General features: G+C 34.6%; 2 protein-coding genes across 4 annotated transcripts in view; one reads left to right on the top strand and one right to left on the bottom strand.

Moving 5' to 3' along the window:
• Positions 1-2,813, top strand: part of Letm1 (Leucine zipper and EF-hand containing transmembrane protein 1) — a 163,941-nt gene extending 161,128 nt beyond the window's left edge. For all 3 annotated transcript variants that reach the window (XM_090371114.1, XM_090371115.1, XM_090371116.1), the window contains one exon: positions 2,198-2,813. In XM_090371114.1, the coding sequence (XP_090227240.1) occupies positions 2,198-2,425 (228 nt within the window). In that variant the 3' untranslated portion in view covers positions 2,426-2,813. The remainder of the gene's footprint in view (positions 1-2,197) is intronic.
• A 10,911-nt stretch (positions 2,814-13,724) lies between these two features.
• Positions 13,725-27,741, bottom strand: part of mfrn (mitochondrial iron transporter mitoferrin) — a 143,519-nt gene continuing 129,502 nt past the window's right edge. Inside the window, exon 5 of the mRNA XM_090371962.1 lies at positions 13,725-13,788. The gene's annotated coding sequence lies outside the window, so the exon portion shown is untranslated. The remainder of the gene's footprint in view (positions 13,789-27,741) is intronic.

Raw genomic sequence — 27,741 nt, 5'->3', positions numbered from 1 at the left:
GGTCAATGAAAATCATAAAGATTTCTTTTCCTTTCGATTGGCATTTTTCATGGATCTATCCTACTGTTGAGATATGGTCGATACACGAACTCCCAACTGAAAAACCACTTTGTCCTTCTGACACCTCGATTCAGGCTTCTAAATGGTTCCTGATCCATTTACCAAAAATATTTAACAGTGGGTTCAGGATGCATATTCCTCTGTAATTTGAACAGCTTTTCTGATCGGCATTCTTATAAATTGGTGTAATATATCTTGTTGTCATTTCTTTCGGTATTTCTTCTCCTCTCAGTATACCATTTAACAGTTTTTGTATCAAAGCAGCCACTCCTCTTCCTCTGTATTTCAGAAGTTTCATATAAACTCCTCCAGGTCCAGGTGATTTGCCATTCCTTCCCTCCTTTAGTAAGAGTTCCACTTCTCTAACAGAAACTTTTAAGCCTGACTATTCCACACCGAAATCCTCCATCTTGAACTCTTCCCGGTTTTCTTTTAAAAGTCCATCTAGTCTTTCAAAGTGATAATCAATTATCACTTCTTCAATCAGCAAACCAGCATTGTGTTTATTCTGTTTTCTCACATCTTAATGAAGTTCCACAATTCTGCTGATCGCTTGAAGCCCAATTTGCTATTGTCACTCATTTCCTTTCCCATTCTTCATTTTTCACTTCTACTACCAACCTATTGGCTGTTTTCTTCTTTTCCACATAAATGTTCCTATATGCATCATTCCTTTCACCCAGCCATTTCTGATATGCAAGTTTCTTTTCCTCTACAGCAGCTCTTACTTTCTCTGTATTCCAAGTCTTTTTTTTGGTCCTTGGCTCTTCTTTTTTCCTAGGATTTCATGAGCTATTTTTTTTATATTTTTTTTAAATATTCATAAATTTCTTCAGTATTACCTTTTATCTCTATATTAATTGCAGCATCCAATCTCCGGGTGAAGTTGTTTCTAATGCTGCCGTCCTGAAGTAGTTCAATGTTAAATTGATCCATTGTAGCATTTCTCATTCCCTGCATAGTTGGTTTTCCACTCTTATTTTTCTTAATCCAGTTTCACCTCAGTGTTGTTTTAACAAGAAAATGGTCAGATCCACATTTGGCTTCTCTATAAACTCTGACATTTTTCAATATGTATGTCCCTGAATGTTTTGAAATAATGTAATCTATAAGTGATCTAATTTCTCTTGTCTCTGCAACCAAGTATATTTATGGAAATCTTTGTGTTGGAAAAATGTGTTTATTCTCAAGTCGAACTGTTCACAAAGATTGAAGTCTATCGCCATTGTCGTTCCTCTCTTTCTCTATTAAGTAATTAAATTAACATTTACAGAGTTAAACCCTTTGATAGGAAGGACTGTATTTTGTCCATATTTGTTCAAAGGCATATTTTGAGCTATGGTCAGAAAATAAATGAGCAAACACACCACTGTGCACGGCATCATTACAGCATTTATTTTCTACTGGTTCAAAGTAAGTGATATAAAGGCAAGTTAAAAATAATAAATATAAGGCAGGTAAATTTGGTGGGGAGGGGACAGCAACCAACATTTTAAAGTCTACTTTGCCTTCTTCTGGCTGAGTTGTCTGATAACAAACTTCAGAGCAGCACAACCTCACTGACCTACATGAGGTATTAACTACCAAATAGCAAAACAAAAATAATACTTGCCCATTTAGTGGGTAAAGGCACATGGAAGGATTTGATTCTGCTTCCAAATTTAGGGAAAGAACAATGCATCTGTCACAGAAGATTAAAGAGTTGGCTGAGTGAGTTAAAACTTTTTGTAGACTTATGGATAAGGGATAGGTGTGTTATTATAATCAATTTAAGATGATGAGTTTTAAATTATTTTTTTTAGTGATGCTTTATTGGTTTTTCCTTATCTGGGGGAAGAAGCACAGCCCATGTGTTCTAAATTATTCCCTGTTCCTAGTTTGGAGATTTTCAACACACTCTGCACTTCTGTGAATAAAATAGCAGAAGTCTTTCTAATATTCTTTGCATATGGGTGACTAACAGTAAACAATTTTTCTTTAGCAGTTATTGTTATTTGCCAAAAAGGAAAAAAAAAAAAAAAAAATCATGTAACATTTGGTTTTAATTCTACCATTCATGTTATATTTTCATTAGAATTACTGAGAATGATAATATGGTACAACCATTAACAATAAGAAAATACACTTTCTTTTTCAGGTTATAGAATTACTAGGCGAAGAAAATGTGAAGGTTACAACACAGCAGATGAATGAAATAATAGAATTGTTAATGAAGGAAATTACATTTGAATCTGCTGAAAAACTCAGAAAGCAACAAGAAAAGTCTGTGGCTAGTGATTCATCAGGTGCTAACATTGATGAGGAAGAAATTACCATACAACCAAGTGAAAAAAAAGATGAACAGGTAAAGAAAACAAGCAGCTGACCAAATGTAATAATATATTCCACAAACTCTTGTAATTTAGTCCAGTAATAGCTTTAATCAGAATGGATTAAAAAGTTCTATTGAGATAGCATCTTTTTTTTTAAAGTGACAGTTTTGTGCATAAACAGTTATCACTATAGAAGTGTCATAATTTCATGGTGAACACAAAAGCATTAATTTGTCCCTGATATCATAAAATAGTATTGTTCAAAACCCACCTCCCAATAAATTTCTAGCAATTTGGATATTATGCAGACATTCCTTCACTATACTGAAGACAGTTTAAATAGAGGCATCTAGTTCTTTTAAATGGTTTATTATTTTCATAATGCTTCAGGACTGAAATGATTAGAATTTTGCTTACTTGTTTTAAATGTATGCTTAAAAAAAAACCTAACAATAAGTACTACTTGAAAAAAAAAATGTATTTAAGTAGGAAAATTAAATTGTTTCTGATATTGTTAAAAATGAAGGCTGTTTCTTACTTTGATATTATTTATATACTGTTTTGTTTTTCCATGTTACTTAAGAGAGTATATCCTTTCCTGTAAATTATTTTATCAAATTGAATTTGATATTAGCAAACCATGCAGTTTTATTTCTCTGTAATGAAATTTATATTGTAACTATTTAATTTTAGAGTGATTACAAAATTTGATCTTTGAGATATTAAAAAGCATATGCAAGTCACAATAAAATACCGGGATGTAATTGCTAAATTGATTATCAGCTGTAAGTATAAGGCTTGTGAATAGTTAATGACCAGCTGTGTTTAAACAATATGTATTATGCTTTGTTGATAACTTTATTGATGTTGTTACTGCTAAGATAAAATTACAAAACTCATGTATATTAAAACGCACCTAAGATCTATGTTCTATTGTGATTTAACAGAGCTGTTTTTGTAAAGATATATTTTTATAGTTTTGAGTGAATACTTCATGGCACAAGAGAAAGTCACACATTCTTTTAATGAGATGTTAGCGAATTGTACTTTTATAGTGAGGATCAGTTTTATAAAAACATTTGTCTATTTATTTCAGAATGAGTTATGCAATTCTCCTAAAGATATGAATAAAATAATTTGATATTTTAAGGCACTTTTGTTTTATAGTTTAATTGACATATTTTTATTATATTCACTAGAATTATTTTGCTTTTCAAAATGAATTTCATATTCTAAATATGAAATTTGTCCTTAGAATTTCATACGTTGCTAGTTTAAAAACAGAAAAGAAATTGCTGAATTGTAACTAACTGACCAATCAACTTTACTATATGCTATAATTTTTATTCTAATACACACAGTTATCTTCATTTTATCCTTGTTAATTTGTGTGCACACCTTTATTTTCTGAAGAATTCACATTCAGTCATTTGATACTGTTAGTTTACTTCATTCTTGGGCATCCTCGAGTTCCTCTTCAGTGTGCATCAGAACTAGTTTTGATCTGGTTATTAAAAGACAATGTCCATTTGAAGCAAAATGGACATTGTCTTTTAACAACCAGATCCCAAAAAAAAAAAAAAAAAAAAATTAAGTATGCCAACACTCATCATTTGTAGAACGACAAGACTCCATAATAGGATGTATGCAGATGCCCTTACAGCAATTAATATTAGGTCATATATTACAAATGTGAAGTGCCATGAGCACAGGCAGAAACTGAGTGAATGGTCAATCACTTACCATAACTATGGGAATTATGCTTATCATTATAATGCTCTGTAATACAGTCCTCCAATCTATTTGGAGAGGACCTTTTACACCAACATATCATAATCCACTCACCTTATACAGGGGTGAGAAACCTTTTTACATTTGAAGGCCAAATTTTATTTAACCAAGATACTATTAGTCCACATGCTGAGAATTAAATACAGTAGAATCCGGACTGGATTTTCAGTCAGGAGAAAAAATCTAACTATCGAAAAAAATTTCTGTTCACTGACATTTGGGAGGGGGTTTAAAATTTAAAACAGTAAAAAAGATAAGCAATCAACAACAAAGAACACTGCACATACAAATTGCAACTAACATGATATGTGTGAGAATGGAGTAACAAGTTAAAAAAATAGAAATGAAGAGAACATTCTGAAAATTTGTTTTTGATACGATAGAAGATTTCATGGAAGGAGAAAAAACACATTTCATGATAATAGCGTAAAAACCCACAGAATTCCAGCTGTCTGTATTAGCGCAAATTCAATAAGATCGTGTTTATAATAGATTGCACTAACAGAAAATAACCTAATAAACGGCTAATTGTTTTATGGTTGTGACCTCCAGAAATCCGACCGGACCATGTGGTATGGTGAAAGACAATTGTAGGATAATCTTGAGTGCTGGCCTATTCAGTTCACAGCTGCAACTAGCATTGTCCATGTGTACACCTTACCTCAGTGTGTTTTTATTTTTTGTGGTTTTGGGTTAAGAGAAGATGGCAACAAAAAGAGTATTACCATGTCACTGTAACAAAACCTGAACGCTCTTTTTCGCATTGATAAGGGGGAAAGTTTAAACAAAGAATTAAGTACAGTTTCTCAAGTTTATTAGTGAAGAAAGTTTAGTTCCATCCCAAATTTTTAATGCTGACAAGACTAGTTTATTTTTAAAAATGTTACCCAAAAAAAAACACTTGCCTCAAAATTTGACTCTTCAGCTAAAGGACATAAATTGAGTAAGGAAAGAGTGACATTGCTTTTGTGCAGTAACGCAATGTCCGGTAATTTAAAGTTACTACTTGTTAGTCATAGGAAAAAAATCTGCTGAGCCCCATGCTCTTAAAAATGGGAACTTAAGTGACCTCCCAGCTAAGTAAGTCACAAAAATCAGCCTGGATGAGCTCAGCTCATTTTAAAGATTGGTTTTTCATCTTGTTTGTTCCCTAGTTAAAAAATATTTAAGGGCTCAAGGACTGGAAGAAAAAGCACTTTTATTCATTGATAATGCTCAACCCACCCAGCAGAACAACAACTGAGATCTGGCAACATCTTTGTAAAATTTTTGCCACCCAAAGTTACTGCACTATTACAGCCTATGGATCAAGGAGTTATAGAGGCTGTGAAGCGACGGTAAAGAAATAAGTTGATAATCTCACTGTTTAGAACAAGAGGTGCTTGAAGAAAAATCAAACTTTATGGACCTTAAAAATGTCAACATAAAGACAGTTTATTTTTCTGCTGCAATTTGGAACCAAACTGACAAGACTACCCTTATCAAATGCTGGAAAAAACTTGGGCCTGATGTTCCAATAGAAAGATCAGAGAAGGAAATGAATATTTCTTTGGATCCTGATGATGACAATGATTTTGCTCAGTTATTTCAACATTTAGGGGGTTGTTTGGGTGTAACAAATGAAGACATTGCCCCATGGATATGTGATGATCTAGGACAGGGGTCACCAAACTGTGGCCCGCGTAGTCTGTTCATCCGGCCCGCCCTGCACTGTGCTACAAATGATCAAAATTTCTAAAATATATTGTAATTATTTATATGGAAATATAATAAACAGTGAATCAACGAAATACTACTGTTTCAATGACAGCTTGTGAGCAGGGTTTATACCATGGCAACTGCAAGAGAAATCGGAGAAGATATCAATCTCGAGTTTCCAAAGAAAATTATTAATGACTTAAAAAAGCATTTTTTGGAAAGATTTTCAGACCTCGACAGAATTGCGAGTGATATTCTTTTGTTTCAAAATCCGTTTCATTGTAACGTGACGTGCCAGTCGAACTACAGTTAGAGATCATTGATTTACAAGCAAATGACCTATTGAAAGAGAAACACAGAGAAGGAAATCTTGTAGAATTTTATCGCTGCTTATCTGATAATGAGTTTTCAAAATTAAAGAAATTTGCCTCTGGTATGGCATCAGTGTTTGGATCCACATTCCTATGGATAAAAAAAGCTACAGTCTGGTTTAGTCTTGACTTGTTTACCTCTTATTTGTTATCAGGACATAGATCATTAACTCAGAAACTATAAATTTTGCTCATCTTTTCGGAACTCTATCATTGCGGCAGTGTGGAGATTGGCATCATATGTTGTACTTTTGTCCCTCATACAATGAATTTCGAGTAACTCTGCAGAATGCAATTCCAACTTTTCATGAGGATTGGAACCAAATTTTGTATCAAACCACCTTACCACACCCTTCAGAATTCAATAAAAGGCTTGCTTGCTTTCTTTCTGCATTGACTGCACCCTGCAAATGTTTCAAATTCAGATCAAGACTCTTCACCTTCACTACAATTACGTCCATTTTCTCAACAAGATCTATAATTTTGGCCTAGTGCTGGTTTTTTTTTTTTGCAAGTCTACTCAATTTAACGATGAAAATTCCTGTGCTACTGAAATTGCTCAGCTGTTTGTTAACTGACTGTGACTTTGCTACTGATGATTGCAGGACTTACTGGATTTAACCTAAGATGTTTATAAGGTTTGTGCCTGCTTTTGTGCTAAAATGCTTGTGTAAAGTTTTATCAGTTAAATAGTACTGGCCTAGGATTTTTTTTTTTTTTGTTGTGGATTATCCTCCTTAATCTTGTGTATAACCTTTAATTTTTGATATTTATGTTAATTTTTAAAATTTAATGAGATTACTTGCTTAGTTTACTTTGAAAACCTCAAAGTTATTTGATTACCTCTATATGTTTAGGTTATCTTGTGTTTAATTTTTGTATAGTTGTTAAGATACTTTTTTTTAAAAAAATTTTTGGCTCGAGTCTTTGGCTTGAACTTTGTTGGGCTCTTGGCATCCCTATCTTCTTCTTCTGCTGGCTGGTAGCACCTGGGCTACCTTCCCGTGGTAGTGGTGCATTTCCGACCTGCTGATTCCGGGTAGCCAAACAGCCAGTTCATTTCTGGCAATTTCTACAGAGTCCTTTATCTTAAAAGTGAAATGAGGCGGAGATGAACTAAAGTTCCAGGTGCCACCCAACACAAATGCATACATACATAACCTTGAAGGGGTTGCGAGATCGTGCAGCCCAAAAGCGAGTTTCAAAATTAAAGCAAAAAAAAAACTGACTGACTATTTCAAGTAAACTGAAAAATAGTTTTGTTTTGTGTTGTAATATTTTTGTGTTAATATAATGTTCTACATTAAAACTTTATTGGTTTGTACAGTATTTTGTTTACTTACCATATTCTTTTACTTTAAAATATTATTTTATTAATTTAATATAAAAACCAATTTAATTAAAATTTTGTTATTTAGTAACTTTAAATAAAAACTGGTACATTAAAGTCTGGTTAGTCCGGATTAACGGGGCGCTACTGTATATACAAAAAAAAATTATATTTTTGTAGGCATATTTAAAATTTTAATTACGGCCTGTTATTGTATAAGGAATTTAAACAAAAAAATTAGAGGGGACATTTATTTGTTTAGCAAAGATGATAAAACTAAAAATGGACAAATTTAGACAAACCATTTAATGACTTTTTTGCGACTGCTTAATGGCAGCTAGTAGTCTGATATTTGGTTCTAACACCGTTGGGCGTAGTTTTAATTGGTCCTCCAAGTGAATATCTGTTATCTGTGAACTCAAGCTTGTTTTTATTTGTATCATATATGAAAATGTTGATTCACAACAGTAGATTGTGCCAAAACAAGATAGCATTCGACAAGCATGTGAGTATTCAACAGTATTTTTCCTTATTTAAAGAGGATCCTTCTTTGCATCAAATAGACCTCAATTAATTCCATCTGTAAGTCTTCACATGCTTTGGAGATTTCCCATTTCTTATTTATATTTAGACATTTTATTCAGACAGTTTTGTTTTGCCTGTGAATTGCCGTTAAGTGTGAGATCAGGGAGTCTAGAACAGCTGTGTATTCTTTTATGTCACAATTCTTTAATGATTTGTTTGTATCCTGTTCATTAATTACTTTTAACAGTTCAGGAAAGTATTCAGCTGAAAGTTTCGATCGGTTAAGCAAGATTTTGAAAAAGGTCATCTTTTTTCGAAATACCTGTATTTTAAACCACATATCATATTTATAACATATTGTGATTGCTTAATGGCAACTAGTAGTCTGATATTTGGTTCTAACACCGTTGGGCGTAGTTTTAATTGGTCCTCCAAGTGAATATCTGTTATCATATGATCAAGGTTTTACCTTGCAAAAAATATTCAGTTCATTTTGTTTTGACATTATATATAATTCACACAAAAATGCAACATCTCTGCAGAATCTACTTTTTGACACTTCACACTGTTGATTCAGTTCCCTAAAAAAGCTTGTGATTAAGATAAAAAGTTTAACAAGTATGAAGTGCGCTGGTTGTCCCAAGGACAACCAGCATATTTTAAAATGATATGGTAGATCCACACTGAATGTTTCATCATTAAGCTGAAGCATTTTACGAAATTGCCAATGTTGTGACATATTTACTTGAATGTAGTTTACAATACATAACAGTAGATTGTGATTTAGTGACACTTTATTTAATGTGTCACTAAAAACAGTAATTTGACTCACAGATTCTGCTGATGAAGAATACAGTGAATGCAAATCAAAGTATCTGGCAATTCTTTCTGTAGTAACTTAACAAATCCTTCATGTTTTCCTCTCATGGAAGGGGTGCCAGCTGTGCATACACTTACTAAATTACACATTCAGTTTCGCCTTAAGGCATTTTTCTGTGAAGATGTCAATTCCACATGTCCTGGTAGTAAGGGTACCCAAAGTCAGTAACCCCTCGCGACAATGAAAATCTGCAGTTATAACATGAATATAAAAAATAATACCTGCACTAAGTCTGTAATGTCAGTGGATTCATCCAAGGCCATCGAATAACAAACGGCTTCACTTTGGCATATTGCATGAAGTTGTTCTGTTATATTACGAGCTAATTCATGTTACCGATCAGTTATGGTCCTCCTTGAAAGAGGTAGTTGTTTGTACTTATTAACCTTGGCTGAATCTAAACATCCCACAACTCCAACAATGCATTCTTTTATGATTTCCACATCACTAAATGGCTTAACTTTTCTTCCAAGTATATATGCTACTTTGTGTCACTTCAGTGATGTCAGTCAGTCCCTTGTCCTGATGTAGTTTTGAATAATTGCTGCTGCTTTCCATCTTTCATTTTCTTAAGTGCGTTCTTCAAGGTTCTCCTTCGAGTTTAGCATATTTGTTGTCCTCATGAGTCGCATAATGCTGATATGCGTTGTATTTCTTCACTGTTGCCAATGTGGCATTGCAGAACAAACATTTTATCATTCACTGCAATACCCATTCTTCATTGAATACTCTCTTTTCTTCCTCTAATGCTCTTTTCTTGACATAATCAGGTTACCAGTAAAAATTAAATGAAGATTCAATTTTAAAGGAAACAAGCATTGGAAATCCATGACACTGGGGAGAATAACCGGAATGTCAACCAACTAATACTGAGAGTAGTCAGTGAGATGAGTCAATAATAATAAGAAAGGTAACGTTGCCAAATGAAATTCAGTTTATATCATCTATATGGGAAACAATAATTAGAATAAATGCTTTATTTTGAATTTACTTTAATATATTAATTATTATTTTCCTTAACTAGAAAAGGCAATGCATATATTTTATTTTAAATACATTTTCTTTAACATGTTAGTTTTCTTAAGCTCTCAGGCCTGTGACGCGAATAACTGGGTGGTTGCCAGTTTGCCAATTACTGAGTTGCCCCGACAGGCCTCTTGCTAACTACACAGTTATCGATATAAATAATTTTACCTCTACACTTTTTGTCCTCTATTGATATATCCAAATTTTTATGCTTCTTTTGCTAATGTAAGGCATAATTGTAAACTAATTTATATAAGGAGAATAATGACATATAAAATTTATCTTTGAGTTTGTCACAGACATTCTCTTAAATATGCCAGACAAGCTGTGTGCAATACCACCTTTGCTTATTGGAGGTTTGAAGTGGTGGAACCCATCTTAAGTCTCCAGAGTTAAGTTCTGGTCATCTCTTCCATCATACAGTATGATAATGGCTGCAGTTTACTTTTTTTTTTTAATAATTATCAGTATTTCAAAATATATGACCATGGATTTGTGGTTGTAAAACTTTAAAATGAAAAGCAAGTACTTCTAGTATTGCAACTGTGGTCGATGAAAATGAACACAATATTGTCATACCTTAAAGTGAGGATGAACACAATTGCAGCTTTTTTTTGTTCCTCAAAAAATCCAAAGTGAAAAAACAGGAACTAACTAATAAAAGATCAAAATGCAAGAATGATGACAGTTATTTGAATTTTGGCTTTACGTGTGTTGGAAATAAAGATGCACAGTGCAATAAAGTGCAATGCACAGTATTGCAGTAAAATATTAACAACCAGTTCTTTGGTTCCCACTAAACTTGTTTCGTAAGTGTTCCATAAATATACTGCGAGATGAAGTGTTCCGTGATTAAAAAAGTTTGGGAAGCATTGACATAGAGAGTTCATTGGAGGGACAAAATTAATCCATTTGAAACGCAATAATTTTTCCCTAACTAGTTTTAGTCAAGGCCCTCGATTAAATTAAAGTTTCAATAGTCCTACTCTTCGAAGCATTTCTTTTAAGGTAGTCCTTCTAACTTTCTTTGCAACATTCATTTGTAGTAAGTAATCTCAAGGTTCGTACGGTATTGCACAAGGAGGAAGTCACTGGGATGGGCATGTCACTTACAGCCATTATTTTATGTTGTGCAGAAGAGTTGCACTCTTTTGCATGTTTTTTTTTTTTGGTTCCATTCCTCCGTGGTGGTAGAAAAGTGTCATTTTTTTTTTAAATGAAACCCCAATCGCGAGAGGTATTGAAACCTACAGTACTCAGCATGGGTTGAAGGTTCAGAATATATTTGTTGACATTAGACTTTAATTTCTGTAGATTGTAATTTTCGGGAATGTTGCTCCAGAAAACAGAAGTTGAATGAATATACGATGAAGGAGAAAAGATGGTTCTATGAGTTTGAAGTTGGAGAGTAAAAGGATGTTTATTGGTTGCATCACATGTTTGGATTCATTTGGGAGAGAGAGCAGGAATTATTACTAGCCATATGGTGAAGGAACATGAGGCTTATGCTGCACCAGCTAAAAAAAAATTTCTGAATTACCCTGTGTGAGAGAGAGAAAGAGAGAAGAATGACCCTGGGTGTGCCAAGCCCATGCTCACCAGATGTAAGCCCCTGGGGTTATAGAAGCCAGTTCAGAAGAACTGTGCTCATGGAAGTATCAATAGAAAAGGCAGAATGTCTATGAGACAGAGTGGAGAGAGACTGTTAGCGATGAGTCATTAATTAACTTAACTGCACTCTTTTGAACAGAATCTAAAAGATGGAGAGATTTTGGGGTTAACACCGCCAAATTCTAGATTCCCTCAGAGTGGATTTGTAATTTGTACAGAGCAAATGGCTGTTTTTAAAAAAAAAGTAATAGCGAAAGAGAAAACCCAGTTTTTTTAGATGCAGAGGAAGCAATTTTTGTGATGTGCTTAAGCCGAGAGAGATTAGAAGTCAGGGTAATTCTCAAAAGAGATATATCATCTTACCTAGAAACTGGAGTGTCACCAAAGTTAAGCACTCCTCACCATGTCTGCATTTAACCAGTATTTCAAATTAGTTTACTACATTTCTAGCATTAGTGTACAGGCACCCTATTTTCGCTTTCAGTAGGTGTTACAGTTTGTAACTGTAACACAAATCATTTTTTTTGCGTGTCCCGTGATGACTTCCAGCATGCCTTATACCTCTCTTTTCAGGCTGCTATATGTCCCAATGCAAGAATCACTTTCATCTCTGCTTGCAGCTGTTGTTAAATCTATTAGTCTGGGTATCACTCCCCCCCCCCCAGCTAGCAGTTTTCCAACCCACCTAACAGTGCCTTGACAGCATCAGCAAGTATTCTTATACCCCTTTATTTAAGCATATCCTATCCCTTTAAAAAGTCTCTCCTGTTAACAAGCACAGATCAGACTGAGAAAAATTCTACCCCATCAGCCTTGCACAGTCTCTCCAGGGTTGAATTTATTGAGAAAGCATGTGCTTCCTCCTGTCATGTCTGGACAGAATTGCAGAAACTTTCAAATTTATTTCTATCTCATGACTCTGTCTCGATATTGCCCAGTACGTGTTGAAAATCAGCATGATACACTTTGCCAAAAATTGACAATCTTGCAATGATTTTTTTTTTTTTTTTTGAGTGGACAAGTTAACTGAGTACCTTTTATGCTAAATTTGTACATTTTAAAAACAAAAGTCTGGTGTGACAAGTTTAGTGGCAAAAGCCTGCTATTGCTGTCATTCAAGGATAAGGTTAGAATAGGATCAATAGCTATATGACATACTGCCAAGAATTGATATTTTATTAAAGCAAATGTCAATATCCTGAGTTTATCGAATGAGCTGGCTCCAAGTTGTCTCTTACCTCCTGTGATCCATGACAAGAGTATCACTTGGTAAACATAATGTTTTACTCTTGGTAAAGCATATTATATTCTTTTTTGATTTATAAATGCTGCTATCAAGGTAACTGATGGACCTGCCACACAAAAATGGTGGGGAAGGACATTTGCTGTACCTGTTCTTCAAAAAATTCTGCCAAATGTGCACAATGTCAGTAGAACAGAACTGTGACAAAAAAAAAAATTTTCTTTTGTCACAATTTTTATTGTAGTTATCTTTTAGATATACAAATAAAAAAATGCTTAAATCTAGGGAAAATATGAAATATCACAATTTATTTTTTAATTATCTACCAGAATAAAATGATATTCATTGTATTTTACAATATAAACAAAGCAATGAAAATAACTGTCACTCCCACCCTCCATTTAGGGAAATAAATACAAGTCATAATATAGTGAAGTGTTCTGCTGAACTTTATAATACAGTAACATAATTTAATAAAGAAAAAATCAAAGTATGCAGAAAACAAACATGTACACAGTTCATCACAAATTTCATATGTCCCTCAGCTGACACCTACTGTGCAGTGAAAGAAGGCTGAACTGCTTTAGTTTTAACTTACACAGTTTAATATATACATAGAGAAACTATAAAATTGTTCAATTGTAATCTTTAATAATTACTGTCAGATTTCTGCACATAGGAGAAAATATTTTCTGCAATTTTCATACATACAATATATTATACAATATCTACTCAACAAACATTTAAAATTTTCTATTAATAAATAACATCATAGAATTTCAACTTGATATCATGAAATAAAAACCTTGAGTGCCACATCTCCATTTTTTTGCCACTAGTTTTTTTTTTTTCACAATTAAAATAAAATGTACAGTTCTTTTCTTTTGGACATTTCTTCAAGGAATTCACCTCTTCCAGGCACTATTAGGTTTGCTAAAAATCTGTATGAGAAAAAAAAAAACATCATTAGATTTAAAACTTCTTTTCTGTATTAAGTTTCTCTATCTAAAAATTTATCAAAGGCTCTAATATTCTGTCAGTAATAATATAGCAATTTCTGAAGTAGTACAAATTGAAAAGGTCTGCTCCGCAGAAGTTCTTAATGACATTATATAGAGACTGATAGCTAAATGAAGAATAAAAGTTTGCTAAAGGCAAGCATAAAAGCTAGACAAACTAATAAAGAGGATAAACAGATGATATGGATTTTTTTTTTTTTTCAACTGACTGATGCTGTATAAGCAACATGCTTTCTTGCATTGTTTGCCACTAATAATAGTTTTTTTATTCATATTATTTTTCTGGATAATTATAGGCTCTATTGATAGTATATATATATATATATATATATATATATATGACAGCTTAAAATTTCATACATGCTATCTTAGTAAATAAATAAGAGGAGTCAACCTCAATATAGTACGTGGAACACTTCCGTATGATACCCTCCAGAAATTAAAACGGAAAAAACGAAAACTTACCGGAACATTAAAGTAAAATATAAATAATTAAAGAAAAATATAAATAATAAATAATCAATTTAACACAATTCAAAATCAATTAAAAACAATTAAAATTCAAATTAACGCAATTAAAAGAATCTAACGAAAATATTCAAAACGATTTTCCTTCCTGAAGCTGACAATGCTTTTCGACCGACTGTCGTGATCACAGGAATGAAAATTACCGAATCAGGCTAAACCTGCAACTTAAATAGTGATTATATGTCTTCGCGCATGCGCGTAAAGGTCCACGCATCGGAGATCAAATATGGCCGCCGAACATTAACAGAATTCTCGTGTAATTTAATTTCAACGGTTTCTGCAATTAATAGTCGCGTATAATTACGTTGAACGTCAAGTATTTTGGCCTCGTTAAATAAAAAAGTATGTTTTTCGTTAATGGCATGAAAGGCTAATTCTGACGCTGCTGAACGAGAAGCACGAACTGAGGCTTCGTGTTGATTTACACGGATATTAAAATATACAAAAAATTTTTGGATTACCAATGGGTTTGAGCCTGAGTGGCTTAATGTCAGAGATCTATCTCTCAACGATTGAACAGATACACTTGACACCTTTTCGTCCCCGTATCACATACTATGGGAGGTATTTAGATGATGTTCTAGTTATTACCGATAGTAGTACTATCCAAGACATTTTACATTCGTTTAATAATATTCATTCTAGACTCAAATTTACATTGGAAAGGGAAGATACGGATACAAAGTCATTAAACTTTCTAAATTTCACGCTTACCCGGGACTCGAACAAAATACAATTTAGCATCTATCGAAAACCCACAAACACCGGTATGCTTCTACATTATAATAGCTACCACCCGTTCACCTACAAAAGATCGATTATCTTTAATCAATTTCTAAATGCCTACAAATATTCAACGACGGATTCCGCTTTGGACTCAGAAATACAAATATTAACTAGCAGATTCTTAAACAGGGGTTATCCCATTAACACTATAAATCGAATTAGGGTACAAGCTAAGGATAGGATACAAAATACTACACCAATCAACAATAGTAATATCAAAAAATACTTTATTTCTGTCCCATATGTTGAACAGTGGCACAAACAGCTTAACAGATTCTTTAAAGATACCGAATTTAAAATTATAGCTAGGCCCATACGGAAGTTACACACTATACTGAACAATCGCTCGGTTCTTTCCGCGTTCGCAACACAAATTAATGATCTAGTATACATTTCTTGCGGTGATTGCGACTCGTCTTACCAAGGTTCGACCCGGTTTGCTCTTAATATCCGTGTAAATCAACACGAAGCCTCAGTTCGTGCTTCTCGTTCAGCAGCGTCAGAATTAGCCTTTCATGCCATTAACGAAAAACATACTTTTTTATTTAACGAGGCCAAAATACTTAACGTTCAACGTAATTATACGCGACTATTAATTGCAGAAACCGTTGAAATTAAATTACACGAGAATTCTGTTAATGTTCGGCGGCCATATTTGATCTCCGATGCGTGGACCTTTACGCGCATGCGCGAAGACATATAATCACTATTTAAGTTGCAGGTTTAGCCTGATTCGGTAATTTTCATTCCTGTGATCACGACAGTCGGTCGAAAAGCATTGTCAGCTTCAGGAAGGAAAATCGTTTTGAATATTTTCGTTAGATTCTTTTAATTGCCTTAATTTGAATTTTAATTGATTTTGAATTGTGTTAAATTGATTATTTATTATTTATATTTTTCTTTAATTATTTATATTTTACTTTAATGTTCCGGTAAGTTTTCGTTTTTTCCGTTTTAATTTCTGGAGGGTATCATACGGAAGTGTTCCACGTACTATATTGAGGTTGACTCCTCTTATTTATTTACTAATATTATTATCAACGTAGAACATATAGAGTTTCACAGCTCTGATTCATACTATCTAATACATGCTATCTATTAAAATTGTCAGCAATTTTTGCTATGATATTAAGATGGACAGGATAAAGTGCTACAGCAAAACGTAGACAAATTATACAACTGGATGATGACAATTATAATAAAAAAAAAAAAAAGGCAAATAAGCTTTAATACTAATTATCTACATCTGATCCCATTACAGTAATTCCAAGTTCAATACCAACTTTGGGGGAATAACACATAGAGCAGTACTGAAGATGTAAGGATCTTAGGGTCATAGACAGTTCAATGTCAAGTTCAACCAGCAGTGATATACAGGAATTTTTCCAGTAAAAATACCAGAGGTAGTTATCCCCTGTAAAAGAAAATCAATGATCTTAAATAAAGTATACAGGTCTGGAAACCTCATTTCAGGAAAGATATGCAAGTTGGCTAAACTGTGATGTGTGGAAACAAGGAATTTGTGTTGAGGGATCTAACTGAAGTGGTTATGGCCATAAAATAGTTGAGTAAACTTAATAATAGAGACATTTTCTCTTGGCAGGTGATACAAACAAGGGGACACAGATTCAAATTAAGGAAGGATACTTGGAGAGTTTATGTAAATTTTAAAAAAAAATCGGATAAATATTTACAAAAAAGACAAAATGTAAAACCAGGGCGACAAATTTGATCAAGGATTTTATAACATTTTTATTTTGTTATATGTTTTTTTTTTTATATCAGATGCTAGATAAGCTCTTTTAGTGCAAAATATATCAATTCTTAGGTCAGTCGACTTTATAATTTTTTGTAAATTATTCAGTGGAATTTAGTGAAAAAAGTAAAGTTAATTTTTAATAACTTCAGGCTCAGTGCAACTCACACACTGTGTACAGCTTCTAACCTGGTTTTATCAGGCCAGAGCTGACCGGGCTAGCAGGGTAGGTAAAGTGCTTGCCTGGCAACCCAAAGGTCGCTGGTTCGATATCACAATGGTGCCGAACCAACCGGTTGGTTGGATATCCCGGCCACGATACATGAAGGAAGCAAGAAAAAAACTGGTTCCTTCGTGTATTGATCACATCATGCGAAATAAATAAATAAAATCAGGCCAGAAAGAGCTGTGGATAGGAATATATCTTTGGTTCTACTTTTGATTTTTTTTCATTCTAAGTAGAAGTGATGTTTGCAGATTATCCTAAAATATTTCAAAGCACAGTACAACCTCAAAACAATGTCAATATTTGGGGGTAAAAATAATGCATGGTTGAAGGTTGGTAAAATGAAACTCGCATATAAAACATTGCTTTTTCTGCTCATAGGCGATGTTAGCATCCCACTTATACTTAAATTTATTTCTAAATTAAACATTACACCACAGGATTTCAGAAATCCCATGATAATGAACTCTGTGTAATATTTTAGTAAAGTAAACCCACAGAGAATGCTTTTTAGGAACAAGATTAAAACAGGCTAAAAATATTACCAGCTTGCATTCCTATTATAATAGTCTCTGTTGTTTAGCCATTATGACACAGTACTTCTCAGTGTGTGTGTCATCATCTTTGTAACAATGTCTCTGCCTAAACTATTTGTTTAGGCAGAGACATTGTTTACTATAGAGGGTGTCCCAGGAGGTGAAAGGATAGATCATTTTAAGTAAAAAAGTTCATAGAAACATGTGCCCTATCCCGAATGGTCTCCGAGCTACTTTGATGTACATTTGTTTTGAAATTGGCGTGCAATATTTTCCTTCCTTCCTTCAGACTGTGCCATTTGATTGTCAGTTATCAGTTGATTGCTGTGACTGTAGAAGTGAATCAGACTGTGAGTGAATCGGTGAGTAGCATCAGTTCTAATTGTAGAAGTGTTTGCTAAAAATGCTGAATGTGCAAGATATGCTGTATGTTTACAGCTTCTGCGATGGTAGTGCCCCTGCTGCTGTTGAAGAATACCATCGGTGTTTTCCTACACGTTGAATTCTGGATCGTAGAGTGTTTTCCAAAGTTTTCAACACATTGTGTGAAAGTGGTATGTCTCGGTCATGTTTCATCTAAACGAGGACGTCAAGAAAATGTGCAGGAACGGGAACACATTCTGAACATGGTTCAGTGTAGTCCTACAATTAGCACCAGAAGACTTTCACACATCTTGGTGTTTCACGAACACGTGTATGGTGAACACTACATGAAGAGAGCTTGTACCCATTTCACCAACAGCGTGTGCAAAATCTTCAAATAGTGTCTTGAATTTTGTCATTGGCAGTTAAATGCCAATTGTGAAGCGCTTCCATCAATACTACTTACTGATGAAGCCACGTTTACCCGGAATGGAATCAACAATAACACTCATCACTCATCAATGGTTGCACAAGAATCCACATGGTACAGTGGAAACAAATTTCCAAGTTCGTTTCTCAATCAATGTGTGGTGCAGTCTGATAGATAACCTGTTGATAGGTCCGTTATTTTAGAACATCGAATGAGAGGACACAATTATCTTCAGTTTTTGCAAAATACATTAAGTGAACAACTAGAGGACGTTCCTTTGGCCACACGGTGTGCTATATACTTTCAGCATGACAGGGCCCCTTCCCATTCTACCAGACATGTGAAGCAACGTCTGGACTGAATTTTCCCTAATCGGTGAATTGGTCGTGCCATTAACTGGCCACCAAGATCTCCAGACAAGATCCCCATTAGATTTTTGTTTATGGGGTTGGATGATGTTATGTTGTTATTTTGTTTTTAGGAGCATTAGCAACTAAGGCTATATTGCTCCAGGAATATGTTGTGGTCATTCCCTGACCTTTCCGCATCCTCTATATTTGGTGGTGACGGGCTCGAACCCCAGTCTAATTGAAGCGTGGGCTACGCACTGCTGCTCCTTCCCACCTGGCTACGGAGGCACCTCTGTAATATTTTAGTACCCATAATAACTTCACTTCATCCAACCCATAAGGTTGGATGAAGTGAAGTGTACTGAAGAAAGGTGGATACAAGAGATGATCCGCTAGCTGGCATAATGGACATGAAGATACACTTAGACAAGCAACACGCCATGTTCTCATGAGAGTAGAAAAGTGCATTGAAGTTGATGGTGGCATTTTTGAAAATTTATTATAAACTGTTCCAAATTTGTCACTTGAAAAATAAATATTCGAATGCCTCTATCTCAGAAACCATTCGGGATAGGGCACATGTTTATATGAACTGTTTTGCTTAAAATGACCTATCCTTTCACCTCCTGGAATATTGACCTTTCCTCCTGGGACACCCTGTAGATTACAATGCATAAATTACTCCAAATTATCACAAGAAAGCCTGGAATTTACAAGCAAGCTAATGAATGTCGAACTTGTTAATACATTATATACTAAAAAATAATAGCAATATAAACAAATGCTATTTATTTTGTCTGTTTCTATCATTTACACAACCAGATGGAACAAAGATATACAGTACTGAATAAGTAACAATGCTAAATTAAACAAGTTAAATGTTAATTGTTATTAACATACTTATACTATATTCAGAGTAGTGCACTGTTGAAAATCTGAATGAAATAACATGCAACTCTGAGGCAACTCAACCAATAAGCAAATAGTTCTGTATTCAAAGCACAATTCACTGCATGTTATCCACAGAGGAACACTGTTTACTGAAATTCTCACACACATTGGCATAAACATACTTAATAGTATAAAAGCTGTAAACTTTGTGTAGTTAACAATTTCATCTATTCCTGTATTGTAATAATATTTTTCAAGAAAACTCAATAACACAGTAATAAAAATCCCCACATGCAAACAGGCAGCATTTGTAAACTATCAGTGCAATAAACTAAAGGCTTATTTTTATACACTATTCCCCTGATCAGTGGAAGCAGCCAACACACAATATTAAGCATTGGTAGGATATCAGCAATGTACACCTTAAAATTTTTGAAGATGGCTCAATTTAGTGGCAAAATAATTTGAACTATCCTCAAATTAGTTTGCCAATAAATACTTCTATAATTGCAAATAATGCTGAAAATTTTCAACATTCAAGAAGATTGGAAACAAGAGTGGCATTAGAATCAAATCTTGGGGGATCCTGCGTATAACTGTGGCCTACTCTGAAGAATGACCATTTATAATGACCCTCTGCCTTCAGCCACCCATCAGTTCATCTATCTAAGTATCTTGCCCATAATTCTGATACACCCCAGCTTGTAAAGCAACTGTGTTAAATGCTTTGCTAAAAAGTCTTTGTGCATAACATCAAAATGGTTTCTTGCATCCAACCCCTTTGTAGTTGGATCATCATTATAGCAGTTGATTTCATAATCCACATCGCAGTAGTCAAACAAGATTTTAAACAAATAAATTTTCTATTTATACCCGAGACGACCACACAGTCGGAGGAGTTCACAATATAGAGAAGACACAGAACTGTATTTAGCAGTCGTAGGGGCTTGACTTGAGGATCACTGTCACTCAACGTGTGTATGCTTATGCACCCTCGTTTCACACAAGTTGTGCTATGATCCACTTGTTAAGATGATCTTGTTATACATCTTTGACCACACAATACATGACCTTGCAACTGTAGTTACACTGACCAGTCCCATAGTTCTCATTTGATCCTTAGAACCTATCTCCTGTGCACTTCTCCAATGTAAGAGTCCAGTGACCATCATGATTAAAAGTTTGGAATCATGTTTAATTTTTCTTAATTTTCAAAGTTGCTACTATTTGATTAAAATAAAATATTAAATATTTTTATTAAAATAGTACCAATTTTTATTAAAATATTTTCTATTATGTTTAAAAGTCAAAAAACATATAATATTTAAGAAATTTCTAAAATATTCCAGACAGGTGTAGAATCCTGAATATGGTAGAACGTAGATGATTCTGCAATAATATAAATTGCCCCCATCATCCAGAGTGTCTGGTGCAAGTTTTGTGTGTTTCGTGATAAACATGGCAAGAAATGAGGAACAGAGTGTTGAAATAATAAGTGCTATTACAACTCAGTATAAACAAAGTTATTCCACGAGAAGTATTGGAAAAAAAGTGTTTCATTTAAAGGAGTACAAACTACCATTGAACAATTCAAGGATACTAGCAGTTTAAAGGACAAACGAGCATAACAATGGAAGAACAAGATAAGACAATAACACTGAATTATAAAAGCAACTCATGACTTACTACACCTGAAATATGAGCTGAGTTCAATAGGAACAAAAACTCCTGTGTCTACATCTACTGCAAAACTTTGTCTTAAATAAGCAGGACTTCGTGGCTGTGTCCAAAGACCCTTAATTAAAACCAGAAAATCGAAATAAACAATTGGCTTCGGCTAAGAGCTATCAAAATTGGACAATTGAAATGAATCCAAATTAGAAATTTTTGGATCTAAGTGTAGAGTTTATGTGAGGCAATCAACTGAAGAAAATTTGGTGCTACATTATTTAGTGCTACAGTCAAGAACGGTAACTTCAGTTCTATCATGATTTGGAGCTGCTTCTGTTTTCCTGGAGTGGGTGACATCATCAGAATTGAAGGAATTTTAAGAAAAGAGAGTTATAAAAACATTCTTGAACATAATGCAATATCCTCCGGACTTCGACTTTGTGGAAGAAATCTTATATTACAACAAGAGAATGAATGATCTGAAGCACAGCTTTAAACTGTGCAGGGCCTTTCTAGCAACTTAACAATAGGAGGGGTATTGCAAATTAAGATGTGCCCCCCAATTGCCTGACTTAAACCCAACAGAGCTTTTATGAAGTGTACTCATCTTCACAAAATCTATGGAAAACCTTGCAGATCACTTGGAATAATAGTCAAGACACTATTATAAAATAATCACCAGAATGTTACATCTGTGTAAGGCAGTGATAAAATCTTGTGGAGGATATTTTGATGAAAAATCAGTGATTGTCAATATTAATCATTTCAATATTTTTTTTTGTAAAAATATTGAAATATTGTAAATATTTCAATGCTTAATAAAAAAAAATCATAAAATACTTTGTAGTATTTAAAAAAAATTTTTTCAATACGCACGCAAATCTACACTACTGACCATCGCGTGCCGACTTAAGAGGGCCCTTTATTTCGTTTTTTTTTTTTAAATCTTGTCACAGCTAATTTAAAAAAAAATAATGAAACGTCATATGCTGCAATTTCAAACTTTTAGGAGAGTGTAAATACTATTGATACTTAGAGCCTTACTCTGAACTCGGTACCTTTCCAATTAGACCCCCCCTCTGGCTCATCTTATCAATACAGTAAGCCTTGCTTCAGACCCTCTATAATCTGGAACTGTCTTCTTTTTACATATGCATTTTATTTAAATAGAAAAGAGATTTTTCTTCAGCAAAGGCTTTAATGAAAAATTCTGAAATTTACAGAATGGTTTCACAATCACTTCATAAAAGTAAAATCAATAAAATGGAAAAGTTAAATGAAAATGATGTTAAGGCACATCATTTTCATACGAACCTGCATATCCTTCCAATGAAATTTTATCCAGAAACAGCAATATCAAATGGCTCATCTTATCTCTCAATATCATAGTCCTCATACAATCTATACCCCAGCCACCCAGCTAATCATACTTAGCTGTAAATTTTTGTACCAAAAGACACAATTAGAGGGTTTTTTTTTTTTTTTTTTGTTAATTCTGACTTTGCATTCGTAGACAGACTTTGGCTAAGCATGCAAAGAATCTTCTACTTATGTTAACACTAGAAGGAGAGGAACAATGTAAACCAGATTGGCCACTAAATATGAATGACAAAACCAATGATGATCCTGTTCAAGTTGCTGACAAAACTGAAAAAGTTAACATATTAAATGTGAAATTTGCCAACATACATGAAATGTAAAACAGTTAACGCATGTTTGGCAAGTGAATACACGTGAACAGGTGAAGTTTTTACAGGCTCCAGCAAATAGAGAAGTTTTGCTTTTTTATCGACTTAAATTGGCATATTAATTTATTTTTTAGAGTTGGTTTATATTCATAGTAACAATCATCATCATCATCAGCCATTTTCAATCCACTGCAGGATGAAGGCCTCTCCAGCAACTTTCCAGTTCCTTCTGTTTTGAGCACTGGCCATCCATTTACTACTCAAAAACTCATGAATTTCATCTATCCATCTCCGCCTCTGTCTTCCAGGTTTTCTTCTAGCTCCTCTTGGGTACCATTCTGTTATTTTCTTAGTCCATCTGTCATCATGTCTTCGAGCTATGTGTCCTGCCCAAGACCATTTTAGTTCTTTAGTTTTGATAAGAATGTCCTTTACTTGAGTTTGCTGCCTAATCCATGTGTTTCTCTTCTTATCTAACAGTCTGATTCCCAATATAATTCGTTCCATTCTTCGCTGTGTAGTTCTTAGCTTCTCTTCCATTCTTTTGGTGAATGCCCAAGTTTCACTTCCATAAGTCATGGTGGGGAGTATACATTGGTTCATTATTTTACGTTTCAGACAAACTGGGATATTGTTCTTCAGTATGTGACTATATTTCCTGAATGCTATCCATCCAAAATTTATTCTTCTCTTGACTTCCAGCCATTTATCATTATTACAGCTAATAACTTGTCCCAGATAAGTATATGACTCCACCTTTTCAATTACTGCTCCTTCAATCATTATTTCCCTTTCCGTGGCATACTTGTTCACCATTACTTTTGTTTTAGCCATATTCATCTTCAGTCCAAAATCCTTACTAACTGTGCATAACTGATTAAGATTTTCCTCTAATTTTTTGGGATCGTGGCTTATGACCACAATGTCATCTGCAAATCGTAAATGGTTTAGGTACTCTCCGTTCACATTGACTCCTTTCTGCGACCAGTCTAATCTTCTGAAAGCTTCCTCAAGGGCAGCAGTAAACAGCTTCGGAGATATTGTGTCTCCTTGTCGAACTCCTTTCTCGATTTTAAATTTGCAACTGTCTTTGTCTAGTCTAATAAAGGATGTAGCACTCTCATATATTTTCTTCAAAATCATAATATATGGAGTATCTATGCCTTGTCTTTCCAGTGCCCGAAACATTGCCTTATGCTGTATGGAGTCAAATGCCTTTTCATAATCCACAAATGCCAGGCATAATGGTGTTTTATATTCATTTGCTTTCTCCATTAGCTGTGATATTACGTGAAGGTGATCCATAGTTGAGAATCCTGTCCTAAAGCCAGCTTGCTCTTTCGGTTGATTCTCATCAAGTATTCTTTCTAATCTGTTAGTAATGACCCTTGTGAACAACTTGTAGATATGGGATAACAAGCTAATTGGTCTATAATTTCCAATTTCTGATTTATCTCCTTTCTTATGCAGCAAAACTATGATTGCATTATTCCACTGCTTAGGCATCACACCTTTTCTAATGCACTTTGTGAAGAGCCTTGCCAGTTTTTGTGTTATGTCTCTTCCTCCCAATTTTAACAACTCTACAGTAACTTCATCTTCCCCCGGGGCTTTCCGATTCTTCATTTTCTTCAATGCATGTTCTACCTCATCAGGAAGAATATCGGGTATGTCGTATGTGTTGCTACTTTGCAATCCATCTTCCCCACTGCTGGTATCATTCCCTCGCTCCTTGTATAATTCTCTATAGTAGTCTTCTGCTATTTGAATTATGCCTTCTCTGCTGTTTATAAGTACACCATCGCTATTCTTCAGTTTCAGTATCATTTGTCTTTCTGTATTACTGCTCATGGCTGCTGATTTAAATCCTTTGTTTTCCCTTAATGCTTGTTCTACTTTTCTTGTGTTAAATCTTCTTATGTCCTCTCTGAGTCTCTTTCTAATGGCTTTGCATAACTCAGTATACTCAATTTTCTCCCTGTCGGTGTTTTTCTTGCTCTTCATTTGTCGTCTTTGGTTCATCATGACAAGTGTTTCTTGACTAATTTTTTCTTCTTTGGATTTCTGTTTCCCTATAGGTTTCTTGGGCTTTATCACTTTCAGAAAGTTGTAATATTCCTCGTCGATATCTTCGTCCTGAGCAGTCTGCAGAAGCTCAAACTTGTTCTTAAGTTCCAGTACATACTGCTTTTTCTCCTCCTCTGTTATTTCAATGACCTTTGTATTATTTACTCGAGTCAGTTTTTTCCTTTCCTTTCCTACATCTATATCAAGTGTACATCTTACCATTCTGTGATCACTTCCAACATTTACCTTATTCAGGACGGTAACATCATTCACAATATATCTTCTGTTGGTGAGGATGAAGTCGATTTCATTAGTAATCCATTTGGACTCTTCCATGTCCACTTTCTATTCACCCTTTTCTTGAAAAAAGTGTTCATTACTGACAGTCCTTGAGATTCTGCAAATTCCACAAGTCTTTCACCTCTTTTATTTCTTTCACCAATTCCAAAATTTCCTATAGTTCCTATTTCTGCGCTGTTTTGCCTTTTTCCAACCTTAGCATTGAAGTCCCCCATAATAATAGTGTAGTGGGTTTTCTGCTCATCTAGAAGACTCTCAATTTCAGTGTACATTTCTTCAACCTCTTCATCATCATGGCTCGATGTTGGTGCATAAACCATTATAATCTTTAGCTTGTACCTCTTAGAAGTCTTGAATATTAGTCTTGACACCCTTGGTGATGTACTTTTGAATTCCAAAATGTTGTTTTTAAAATCTTTATGGACCAGAAACCCAACTCCACCTTCACTCCTTTCACTGTTTCCATTGGTGTACAGCAGATTTCCACTTGATAAACTTATAAGTGATTCATTTCTTCTTCTTGTTTCAGCCAAACCGATGATATTCCAATTCACATTTTCTAATTCCTTTTTCAGCTCTAATATCCTGTCTTCACCGATGAGTGATCGTACGTTATAACAGGCCAAGTTCAATTTCCGTGCATGGCAGCCTGGTCGTATCCAGAGATTCTTAGCACCCTCTGCTTCCACTCTGATCCTCTCGCTGCCGTAAGAGGGAGAGTGAAAGCTGCTGGGGACTGAGGGCCATTTGTATTGTTGTGCTCTCATTGCTGGAGGGTTTGGTCTTTTCCTCTTCACGCTGACCAGGCGTCTTGAAGAGAACCACTCTACACGTTCGTTGCCACCTAAATGACGTAACAGGGCTTACCATCGAGAAGGTGTGCACGAGTGGATTTTAGGGAGGCAGGCCAACCAGACTTCTCCTAAATCTTCTGTAATAGAGAGATATTGGATCCATCAGTGTTTTAGGCTGAGTGTCTGATAACACACAGGATACCTGTTCCCCTCTAATACTTTAATTTAATTTGATTTTAGATAGAGATTTTGTAGGTTATTACTTAGTATCGATAAAGGTATCAAATCCACGTGCTAAACAGGTTTTGCAGCTCCCGCAAATGCAAAGTTTTTAATTATACTTAGCTAGCCACTTTATTGAATTAATTGTTAGATTAAATTATTTTCTATAAGTAGCTTATAGACCTAGTCAAAGCTCCGTGGTTTATTTTGAATTTAGATAACGCGATTTGGAGAGTAAATAATACCTCGTGTCTGTAGATTAACTGTTTGTAACTTGCTGCCATTGTTATACGATACGTGTGCACCGAACTAGTTAGCGAGAATAGTAGTATCAGTTAATCTTATTAAATTTCATTGTCAATTGAATTGAACTTTAACTAAATAAATATAGCGACCTAGTTTTTACAAACATAACATCATAAATTAATACATATAAGTAAGTCATATAATGTAACTTGGAGATAACATTCGATACCGAAATACACATATATATATATATATATATATATAGTGCTATAACTGCATTGGGATATAAGTTTAGGGTTATATTTTGTATTGGAATTTTATTGAACTTGAATGGAAATCATGACTCAGACCTGAGCAGCAAAGCAAAAGGCTCAAACTAATGGGTGCTGTGGCTCAGGGGAGAACTGGGAGGGGGGGGGGGCACTTGTCCTCTGAACCATAGTCTATTGAAATGCACTGCTTGTTTGATGTTTGTGGAGCAATCAGGAACAGGACATGATATTGCCAGGGGGAATGTCTTTGTGTGTACATGATGTAAGGAGTGCGAAGAAATCAGGTGCCAACTCAGCGTTGTTATGGGCTTATATGAGAGCTTGAAGGACAGGGTGGATGCCCTTGAAGGATTTAAATTGAGGGGCCCATCAAATTCTCAGCTGCCTACATCAATGACAGAGCTTGCACTTGAACATCAAGCAACACAGCGGCAAACCCCACGGCAGAATGCACTGGTTCCAAAGGAACTAGTTGTAGGTGACTATTGTCAGGGAAACGGGGAACATATTGTGCAAAAAAGGATAGATGGAACAGGACAAGGGTATGTCTGCCAGGGGCAAAGGTTGATGATGTTGTAGAGCAGATATCATCTTTTAAGGGCACAAAGGGTGATATTGTTGTACACGTTGGCACTAATGATATTAAGAGTAGGAGACAGGCGGAATTACTTAAGTACAAGTCAATGCTGGAAAAAAAGCCATGAGTTAGGGTTGAATTTGAAAGTGTCTGTAATTCTGCCCAGACACAA

This window comes from Mastigoproctus giganteus, chromosome 4, assembly GCF_048544385.1.
Source record: "Mastigoproctus giganteus isolate SK-2022 chromosome 4, ASM4854438v1, whole genome shotgun sequence".
Taxonomy (NCBI): domain Eukaryota; kingdom Metazoa; phylum Arthropoda; class Arachnida; order Uropygi; family Thelyphonidae; genus Mastigoproctus; species Mastigoproctus giganteus.
This window is presented reverse-complemented; position numbering and strand designations above follow the sequence as displayed.